The sequence below is a fragment of the Sinocyclocheilus rhinocerous genome, unplaced genomic scaffold (assembly GCF_001515625.1).
Source record: "Sinocyclocheilus rhinocerous isolate Xijiao unplaced genomic scaffold, SAMN03320098_v1.1 scaffold688, whole genome shotgun sequence".
In the NCBI taxonomy this organism is placed as follows: Eukaryota; Metazoa; Chordata; class Actinopteri; order Cypriniformes; family Cyprinidae; genus Sinocyclocheilus; species Sinocyclocheilus rhinocerous.
The window spans coordinates 2,141,075-2,152,314 of NW_015651641.1; the positions used below are offsets into that span (position 1 = coordinate 2,141,075).

Consider the following 11,240-nt stretch of genomic DNA (forward strand, 5'->3'; position numbering starts at 1 on the left):
ACACACAGACACACACACACACACACACACACAAACAAACAAACAAATACATTCAGATCCTATCTAACCCTGAGCAGTTATTTTTACTGCACTGTTCCCTTGGGTTAAATATGTCTGCACATATGGTAATTATTCTACTTGCGTATCTCACCCCACAGAGAAAAGAACGGACAAGTCTGCTGTTTCTGGTGCCATCCGTCTTCAAATCAGTGTGGAAATTAAGGGTGAAGAGAAAGTGGCCCCCTACCACGTCCAGTACACCTGTCTACATGAGGTAGAGCAACACAACCAGCTCACAGACACCACAGCAGCTGCCTGACATGCATTTACCATGTACAGATCTCTCATTATCAGGCAGATGATGCTAGTCTTTTAGTCACTAATATTTAGTCTCTGTTGTTTCTCGTAGAACCTCTTTCATCACATCACAGATGTCCTCGGTCAGGGTGTGGTGAAAATCCCAGAAGCCCGTGGCGATGATGCCTGGAAGGTTTTCTTTGACGATGTGCCGCAAGAGATAGTGGATGAATTTGCAATGCGCTATGGGATTGAATCCATCTACCAGGCCATGACGTATGTATTAATCCACCCTCTATACTACTGTCAGTTTTCTTCATATTTCTTCATTCTGTTTCTTCATTTCTAATTTTATCTTTCTTATTAAAACACTTGATCTTTAAACATCACATACATTTGGCCATCCAAGATATAGATGAGTTGTTTTGTTCATCAGAACAGATTAGGAGAAATGTAGCATTACATCACTTGCTCAGCGATGGATGCTCTGCAGTGAATGGGTGCCGTCAGAATGAGAGTCCAAACAGCTGATAAAAACATCACAATAATCCACAAGTAATCCACACCACTCCAGTCCATCAATTAATGTCTTGTGAAGTGAAATGTTTGCAAGAAACAAACCCATCATTAGGCATTTTTAACTTTTTAATTAACTGTATTTTGGCCAGAAGCAACAGTTTGAAGTTAAAAACATTTTAATGATTGATTTGTTTCTTACAAACACACAGTAGCAATACATTTATTGAAGTTGTGTGGGTTATTGTGATGCTTTTATCAGCTATTTGGATTCATTCTGACGGTACCCATTCACTGCAGAGGATCCATTGGTGAGCAAATGATGTAATGATATATTTCTGCAAATCTGATGAAGAAACAAACTCATCTACATCTCGGATGACCTGAGGGTGAGTAAGTTTTCAGCTCATTTTCATTTTTGGTGAACTATTCCTTGTTATTGAATAATGTTATATTAATTCAATCAGATCATCCAGTACTGATGGAAAATGTACAAAGAGAGTCATTTTTTGTAATTAATTTATTAGTTATATAATTTAGTTTTGTAGTTCACATTTGTGATTAATTTAAAGGGATAGTTCACCCGAAAATGAAAATTCTTCATCATTTACTCACCATTATGTCGTTCCAAAGACTCCTTCAAAACACAAATTAAGATATTTTAATGAAAACGGAGAAGAGGTGTCTGTCCCTCCATTGAAAGTCCAGGTAACTAAAACTTAGAAAGTCCAAAAAGGTCATAAAAGTGTCGTAAAATGAATCCATATGTGAATCAAGCAGTTTAATCCCAGTCTTGAGATATCATTTAATTTATGCTTTTTACATATAAGCTTGAGACAGTCAGGATGAGTCTATTTAGCTGATAGCTGTACTGAAGCAGTGGTACACGACAAGATGTTATTGCAAGTTTTTAGCATTTAAAAAAACTACAGCCCAACTATAATAACTTTGCCAATCAGTGAAGGTTAGTGAAGGATGAATAAATGTAGTCTTCTCCGTGGCAGTAGCTGGATCTTGGCTAGCAAGGGCTGTAAAGAAATGAACTCCTGATGTCTGTGGATGTTAATGGCTTGAGTACGAGTCAGTCTCGATCAGGAGTCAGGAGGGTGAGGAGATGCTCATTAATGGAGCACATCGCTCAAATAAAGCACACGCAAGCGGTCATAACTCACTCTGAATGGGCCACAAGGCCAGAAAATAATAAGTTGAAGTATTAAAATACCTAAAACTGAAAAAAAAAAAAAAACTAACACAAAATTACTGAAAATTTACAATGAAAACAGAAAATATAAAAATAAAATGTAATATTTCAAAATATTAACAAAAACTATAATTTCGACTATAATGTCAGTATATCAGTGATACTAAAATAACACTGCTTATAAGTGGCTCATTTGGAATACTTTACAGGATTTCAGGAGAGTTTGACGTTAGCATGTTGCTAAGCTAACTGTGCAATACACAAATATTAATGTACAAATACTAGGTAACATTTCAATTGCATTTAATAAATGAATCATTTAATTGCATGTACACTAATTACACTGAGCTATTTTTATAGGTTTATTTATAATTAACATGTCTCTTGTCTTGCCTGCCATCTTGGATTTATTTTTTCACTTAGCTTATTGCAATGCATTCTGGGATTAAAAGAATAAATGTGATGCTGTCTTCAAAATCTAAATGACTGCATTTTTGAAGACAGTTTGATCTTTATAGTATAATCCTTTTGAAACGGCTTTCTCGTCAGGAGTGTATCTAGGCCTACCTAGGTTTTGGAATAGAGTGATTGTCTTTCTTTGCACAAAGTGGATGTATAGTGGATATGTTTGAAGAGAAGCACTTTTATCCTCTGCATCTCCCCTCTCTTTGTTTGTACAGGCACTTTGCATGTCTCTCATCTAAGTATATGTGTCCCGGGGTCCCTGCTGTGATGAGCACCCTGCTGGCCAACATCAACGCCTACTACGCCCACACCACTGCATCCACCAATGTCTCCGCTAGCGACAGATTTGCTGCATCCAACTTTGGGGTGTGTTCGACTATCACACAGATTGTAAAGAACACATACACATAAAAGCATGGGCAAGATCATTTATTTAATTTTTATTTAGTTCTTTTTTTGTTATTATTTCATAGATGCCAAGTAATTAATTATGGTAGCTTTTTTTGCAAAGAAATAGCATGTTTAAATGTAAAACAAAATGCTGATAACTGTCATCGAACTAAAAACACTTAAGTTTTTGAATATTCTGAACTTCTGATCATTTGTGAAGATTGTGTAAATGATGGAGGAAGTATGGTAGATAAAGTTATGGAAGAGAAGCACAGAAAAACCATTGACCATATTCAGATGCTTAATAGTGCAAAATCGAAAGACCATTTTGAAAATGGAGGTGTCTATTGTGGCAGTTTTTTTTGTCTTGTATTGACTGACCAGCTAAGTAAAGCACCATGGGACACACAATTCAATGTCACCATTATGGATTGGAACACTTGAGCTAATTGCAAGCTGTAATTATATTGTCAAGACAACAGGGATCATGGATTTTGATTTTGATCTCTAAAAAAGACCAAAAAGACCCATAATGTTTTTAAGAGTTGTCCATAGGTCTTGTGCACTGTATGTGTATATATTGATGCATTAGCTAAATATTTCCTGTCAGTGTCCTGGATGGCTGAAAATCTTGCTTAATTTTTCTCGTCTTGCAGAAGGAAAGGTTTGTCAAGCTCTTGGATCAGCTGCACAATTCCCTGCGCATTGACCTCTCAATGTATCGAGTGAGTGTTGGCGGTTTAAACCGTTTTTTTCGTTTACAATTTTTAGATCATACATTTGGTGAATTATCAGTTTCTGTCTCTTCTCTTTCTCAGAACAACTTCCCTGCAAGCAGTGAGGAACGTTTACAGGACCTCAAATCTACAGTGGACCTCCTGACCAGCATCACTTTTTTCAGAATGAAGGTAAAGAAGGAAAAACAAAAATTGTTGGTTTTGATCCCCAATCTATATTTTCCATCAGTGCTCATTTTGTCCTTCATTTACACTGTTTACTGTCTCACTCTGGACAGGTCCAGGAACTGCAGAGTCCGCCGAGAGCTAGTCAGGTTGTGCGAGACTGTGTCAAAGCCTGCCTCAACTCCACGTATGACTACATCTTCAACAACTGTCAGGAGCTGTATAGTCGCCAATATCCTCAGATCGGAGACACGGTTAGATGATCTTTCATCTACCACCTACTGTTTATGACTGTAATGCTTTGAATTCTCGCATGATTTAAAGCTGAAGTGTGTCATCTGTGGGCCACAAGCTTCACCAAACTGTGTGGCATAAACAGCCTCACCCCCAGACTAACGCCATTGGTTGAGCTGGTGTTGCTCTGCTGGGCTGTTGAGGATGCCTAAACACACCATTTAAAGGGGCCGTTCACACAGAAACGCGTTTTTCCTTTCTTCTGCGCTACTTTTCCATCATTGTTCTATGTAAACGCCCTAGACGGACGTGTTTGACTGTTGTGCTCGCATCTCAGCATCTTTTGTAGCGTCTCGCGAATGACACAGCGTTCTTAAAACACGCCACTCAAGTTTAAAAAAAAGTGTTTTTTTCCCTTTGTTTACACTTTTCATTGGTGATCAACAGCGAATGACTACTTATACTATTATAATTATATTTATTATTACAAACTATTTATTACTATTAATTATTACTATTGTAATACTGTTATAGCATTTATTAATATTTTGAGTTGACTTTTACATATTTTCAGTTTTCCTTTTAATTTTAGTAATTTTCTCATGTCCTTTATTTTTTTTTAATTAAGCCTTTATTTTATTTTTTTTACCTTTTTTTTTGTTGGTATTAGTACTTATTTCAGATAGTTGCCAATGCAACATTTCTCATTTTCTTTTTTTTTTCTTTTTTTTTTAAGTTTAAGATTTTATCTAATATTTTTATTGTTTTATTTCATCCTTATTTCAATTAACAAAAGCAAATTTTATGTTTTGTTGTATGTTTTATGTTTGTTTTTTATAGTTTTAGTTAAAAATAATAACACTGTTTTCACAGTGTAAAATGTATATTTTTAATAATTTTTTGAATTATTTAAAAAAAAAAAATTTTTTATAATTTAAAATGTCTGTGTTAAATGATAAATTAAAACTTAATGATAAAAAAACTTAAATGATTATTTGAATTGAATTATATAATGATAATTAAATGATTAATTATAATTAATTAATTTACTATGAATCAAGCAAATGATACAGATTTTTTTATTTAATTATTTTGTTTGTTTGTTGGTTTGTTTTTTTGTCAGCATAAGGACGAGTGCACCCCAGAAGATCAGGGCCCGAGCATCAAAAACTTAGACTTCTGGCCCAAACTCATTACCCTTATAGTGTCCATCATTGAGGAGGACCGGAACTCCTACACCCCTGTCTTAAACCAGTGAGTGTGCACACAAACCTGAAATACTTACCCTATCCATCTCTTATTTTCCTGCCATCATGTGTCACATGACCTGCCATCATGTGTTCCTGTTTCTCCACAGGTTTCCTCAGGAACTGAACGTTGGGAAATTGAGTGCAGAGGTCATGTGGAATCAGTTCTCTCAGGATATGAAGTACGCCATGGAAGGTCAGTAACAGTTTGGTCCATTGATTTAGTATATTGGAGCCGATATGACCTTTTTGTTTAGCCACCAAATGTTGTTCATATTCACATATTCTTGTTCGACAGAACATGAAAAACACCGGCTGTGTAAAAGTGCAGACTACATGAACCTGCACTTCAAGGTCAAATGGCTGTATAACGAATACGTGAAGGTTCTGCCAACCTTCAAGGGAGTTGTGCCCGAATACCCTACGTGAGTGAGCTCTTCATCATCTCAACTAGCAAACACAGAAGTAAAAGCACTTTTGATATTTGTTCACATTATGTCTTGCCTTTTCCAGGTGGTTCCAACAGTTTGTGCTGCAGTGGCTGGATGAGAACGAGGATGTGTCCATGGAGTTCATGCATGGAGCCCTGGAGAGAGATAAAAAAGATGGAGTAAGATGTCTTTCAGTGCAATTCCCTTCGAATAGCCAGCTATCTTTCACACATTCTCATCACTGAAGTGTTTCTTGGCCTTTATGATGCTCTTGTGCCCACAAACGGGTCATTGTGCCTTTCAAAACTGTTTAACAGTTTAAAATTTTTGCCATCTGCAAGTTTTTCAAGAGCAATTATATTAATTGTACAAAAATGTGTTTCTTCGTGCTTGTTAAAGGAATAGTTCACAAAAAAAAAAAAAAAAAGTTTTGCAGACAATTTACTCACCCTCAGGACATCCAATATGGAAAATAATATATTTCATAATTTGAACAGATTTGGAGAAATGTAGCATTACATCACTTGTTCACCAGTGGATCCTCTGCAGTGAATGGGTGCCGTCAGAATGAGAGTCCAAACATCTGATTAAAACATCACAATAAAACACGCCACTCCAGTCCATCAGTTAACAACTTGTGAAGAGAAAAGCTACATGTTTGTAATAAACAAATCCATCATCAAGACGTTTTTAACTTCAAACGGTTACTTCTGGCTAAAATACATGTGCTTTATTCATAATATTGCCTTTTTCCAGTGAAAATGTTGTCTTGTCTGAATCAGGGGAGAAATATGCACAGATCAAGCACCGTTTACAAGTGAAAACAGTCCAAACAGTTCTGAAAAAAATTATGTTGGTAGATTTTGATGTGGGAGGACAACAGGGGATTTACTTTTTCACTGGAGGAAGTGTTATGGATTATGGGTTCATATTTTGACCAGAAGAGACCATTTAAGTTAAAATGCCTTAATGATGGATTTGTTTCTTACAAACGCGCAGCATTTTGCTTCACAAGTCATTTATTGATGGACTGGAGTTGTTGTTGTTTTTATCTTAATTTTATATCTTAATCTTAATTTGTGTTTTGAAGGAGTCTTATGGGTTTGGAACAACATGATGGTGAGTAAATGATGAAGAAAAGCACATAAGCATCTCAAGGCACAATACAAGTATCAAATTGTTACAGAATTAAGAAAGTGAAAAAAAACAACAACAAAAAAACAAAGCAAGCATAATATATGTCTACATACTTATGAACATATAGTCACAATAATTTAAGCATACAAATATCTAAACAAGCAGGAGGAAGAAAAAAAAAAGATTACTGTGATGCTTTAATCAGCTGTTTGGACTCTCATTCTGACGGCACCCATTCACTGCAGAGGATCCATTGGTGAACAAGTTATGTAATGCTACATTTCTCCAAATCTGTTCACATGAAGACACAAACTCATCCACATCTTGGATGGCCTGAGCATGAGTACATTTTCAGCACATTTTCATTTTTAGGTGAACTATTCATTTAAGAAATACGCACCACCCTCATAACTATATAATGACGGATAGTCATGCAAATTGTCCAATAATCATGCTATATAAATAAAGGTGACCTGACACACACACACACAAAAAAAACTGAAATGGAAATGGCATTTCAATGATGTGCTTCTATCTCCGCTACAGTTCCAGCAGACGTCAGAGCACGCTCTCTTCTCCTGTTCAGTGGTGGACGTCTTCACCCAGCTCAACCAGAGCTTTGAGATCATCAAGAAACTGGAGTGTCCCGACCCCAAAGTCATGGCCCTCTACAGCCGCCGGTTCGCCAAGGTGGACAAGCATCCCTCCTAATCCGATTACAAATAGATTCATGTCAGAACAAATGTCAGCTTGTCAGAGTATTATCTTGTTTCTAGAATTATCTGAGATTTCTGAGAGAATGGCCCCTTTTTAGCCAAAGGGTATCTCAGTGCGGAGCAAATGAAGAATATAATTGGAGCAAAAACATTTGTCTGAAAGAATGAGATTCTGTTGTAACCAAATGAAAATGCTTAATGCAGCCATTTCCATTAAGCTTCAGTCAGTCCCCAGAGCAAGTCTGGCCAGCTTCTCTGAGAGAAATGCAAAGCTCCCTCTAGATCCTTTATCAGACACGTGGAGAGCTTGTTCTGATCTCCAGCAGTTTTAAGATAGCAAACGCAAAGCGCTGAGTGCTAAGATGAGCTCCAGAGAGTTTCTGCTAGATTTCCTAAAATGTTAGCCTGCTTTTTCATTTTTTTTATTTGTTTGGTAATGCTACCGACTTTTGAAAAACGTTAAGCTGAGTTCTTATTTCTTTGTCTTCACAGACCATTGACAAAGTTCTGCTACAGTACAGTGCCATTTTGAAGAAGAGCTTCCCGTCCTATTGTGATAAGGAGAAGATTGTAAGTTGTTCTCCTGGTAGTTAACACTGATGTTTCTGTTAGTTGTCATCTTTTCTAATAAATCTCTCGTGTCTTTCTCTTTGTCCTCAGCCATGCGTCTTGATGAATAATGTCCAGCAGTTGCGTGTCCAGCTTGAGAAGATGTTTGAATCTATGGGTGCCAAACAGGTAGGAGAGCAGCAGGGGAAGGTGACCTTCTCTAAGCAAAGTCATTTGTCCTCTCCTCATTTGTCTGGGACATCAGAGGACATCAGGTGCCGGCCTGTATTCTCTCTCAGCATATTAAGAGAACTCTTTCCCTGTTGTGTCCAGATGGGCTTGATGCAGCATTGTTGTGTTGTCATTTATACAGTCAATGTTTGGCTTGCAGGTTTATTTAGGAATGATATAAATAACAGATTGTGCTAGTTTCACAGCTGTTATTTTTTACTTTGATCATTTCATTATACTTGGCTTATATTGCGTTCATTACTGTTTTGGCTGATGTTAAAGCCGCATTTGTGTCTTTTCTCCTCGGATTGCCACAGAGGAGGCCAGGGTATGACTAGAATTTAGATCTCTTTAGTTGGTAGGAAAATTAGAGTCGTTTTTGAGCCGTTGCGAATGACTGTCAACCTGAAGGTTTGATTTTTCTCATAGATAGTTGATGGCAGACTCTAGAAATATGTAAAGAATATAATTAACATTATTTATTTATTTTTTAAATAAAGTTGGATGCAATAGTGGACCCTGAGGAGGAGGAGGAAGAGGTTTGTACACAAGAGATGTTGTGTCCCAAAATACACATATCTATAAAGTGTGTGTGTTCCTAAAGGTTTTGAGAGAGACATGTTATTACACTTTCTTCTGTGATTAATCAGGTTATCGAGGAAAATGTCAAAGATGGCGAGGTGGGTACAAGTAGGTTAGATGTGTTAAATAGCTCAGCTCTGGCCACTCACCCAAACTCCAATCTAGTGAAACCATTTACATAGAATTAAATAAAGTAGTTTTGAAAGTAGGGTAGTTGCTTGTGTTGTACAGTATATTGAATTTTTGCTTAATTAGAACCCTGATGTCATGAATCCTGTTGGATCGGGTGATGTTGAACTTGTTTGGTTATATTCATTTGGGGAGGATGAGAGATTGTGGTGAGTGAGTGTGTGTGTGTGTGTGTGTGTGAGTTGTGGCATTAGTTGAGTCTCAGTCTGATTAGTAAAGGATTAGTGAATTCTTGCGTTCGTTTCTGTGCCTGAGACAGTGACATCAGACTCTCCACATTGCTGATTTGTTTATTTCCCTTTTACTTGATATTTGTATTATTATTTTGTTAGATTTGTTGGACAGCAGGTCTCATAAATCCCAGTCATGCCTTGGTTTCAGGCTGCTTTGGTTGACTAAATGTTGTCTTTTAAAACTTGTTGGATGATTCCCCCTTTTTTCTTTATAATTTATATAAAAAAACTGAGTAATTCTGTATATGCACTGAAAAAAAAAAATCTTAATGCATTTTTTTCTTGTTTTTCAGTAAAAAAAAAATGTAAACACCCTTAAAACAAGACAAAAAAACAGCAAGTAAACAAGTAAAACTGCATAAGATATTATGAAAAATAGTTCATTGAAAGTGGAAAATAAAAAGTGGAAAAACTAATGAATTGAAATTTTTTTCTACCCCATTGGAAAATAGAAAAATGTAAATATCTCACTCATCTTTGTCAGATTTGTGCTTAAAACAAGAAAAGTAGAAAAATACAAAAACATTTAATTTATTAATTCATTAATTGAATTATAAAATTAAAACAATTATAATAATAATCTTTTGACTTGACATTATTTTTTTCCAGTAAAATAATGAAACATCATAAAGCATGTACTTGGGAAGTAACATTAAGAAAAATAATCTCGTATTTAATTTTCTCATTTATTAAATAAGTCTTAATATCTTATGCAATTATACTTATACTGTAATTAAATTTCTACATTTATCAGGTTTAAATGATGTTTCAGGGGTTTTTTTACACTGGGAAACTAGTAAAGCATTTTTAATTAATTAATTTATGTTTATTGTTGTTTATCTCCCCATTTACTGAGCAATAGAAAACTGGTGACTTTTTCCTTCCTTTCTTTAGAGTGACTATAGGGCTTATTAGGTGGTTCTAAAGGAGCTTGTCCCATTTGCATCCACGTTTCAGTATGTATGTATATCAATCTAAAAAAAAAAAAAAAACGGGAGGTTTGTTATTGGGCTCATCCATGCTGGATTCATAGTTGTGTTTCATCCGTTACTGTCCTTTTAATCCAACAATCGCCCAAGCGCCCCATTTCAGCCCACAGGCACGCCGCTGTCCCAGTCGTGTCTGAACTGTGTGTGAACTCCCATCCGTGCCTCAGCCCCTTGAACACTGGCTCACTGTGACCTTCATCTCGTGTCTGTATTTTATAGGGGAATTTATTACATTCGGGAGAAAACTTCACTCATACCCTCCACAAATCTGCAACCCGCAACCTCAATGTACAGACTAAATTTCAAATCAGTAAAGGCCAAATAAATAATAGTCAGGGTTATACTGTATAGCTTTTATGTAATGTACACCACCATTCAAACGTTTGGGGTCACTAAGATTTTTTTATATTTATTTTAATTTTTTGAAGAAATTAATACCTTTATTCAGCAAAGATGCAGTAAATTACTCAAAAATGTCAGTAAAGACATCAATATGTTACAAAGGAGATCAAATAAATGCTGTTCTTTTGAACTTTCTATGGATCCAAAATTAATGAGAAAAATAGCATTATGGTTGCCACAAAAAAATGAATCAGCACAACATTGATAATAATAAGACATGCTTCCTGAGCAACAAATCAGCATAATATAATGATTTCTGAAGGATCATGTGACACTGAAGACTATAGCTCCTCCCTCCCTCAGTCCTGCTCTTAATTAGTCTAGTTAATTTTATGGGGTTGAAATGACTAAAAGTTAAACATTCCTTTACTTTGCTCTTTCTGAAGGTGGCGGTCAGCAGTAAACAGGTGGGTTATGCAAACTGTGCGGTTATACAGTACATGTGTGTGTTTGAGAGCTCATAAACAGAGCCCTTATACAGTAGAGGACTACAGTTCGGTCTTTCTTTATTCCCCCCCCCCCCCCCCCC

At 36.1% G+C, this 11,240-nt stretch overlaps 1 protein-coding gene across 1 annotated transcript in view; it reads left to right on the forward strand.

Moving 5' to 3' along the window:
* Positions 1-11,240, forward strand: part of LOC107713368 (protein unc-13 homolog B-like) — a 29,935-nt gene that overhangs the window by 10,682 nt on the left and 8,013 nt on the right. The window contains exons 13-23 of the mRNA XM_016518856.1: positions 2,695-2,845; positions 3,526-3,594; positions 3,688-3,777; positions 3,885-4,025; positions 5,129-5,259; positions 5,363-5,448; positions 5,551-5,677; positions 5,766-5,862; positions 7,367-7,510; positions 8,029-8,106; positions 8,197-8,274. Of these exons, the coding sequence (XP_016374342.1) occupies positions 2,695-2,845; positions 3,526-3,594; positions 3,688-3,777; positions 3,885-4,025; positions 5,129-5,259; positions 5,363-5,448; positions 5,551-5,677; positions 5,766-5,862; positions 7,367-7,510; positions 8,029-8,106; positions 8,197-8,274 (1,192 nt within the window). The remainder of the gene's footprint in view (positions 1-2,694; positions 2,846-3,525; positions 3,595-3,687; positions 3,778-3,884; positions 4,026-5,128; positions 5,260-5,362; positions 5,449-5,550; positions 5,678-5,765; positions 5,863-7,366; positions 7,511-8,028; positions 8,107-8,196; positions 8,275-11,240) is intronic.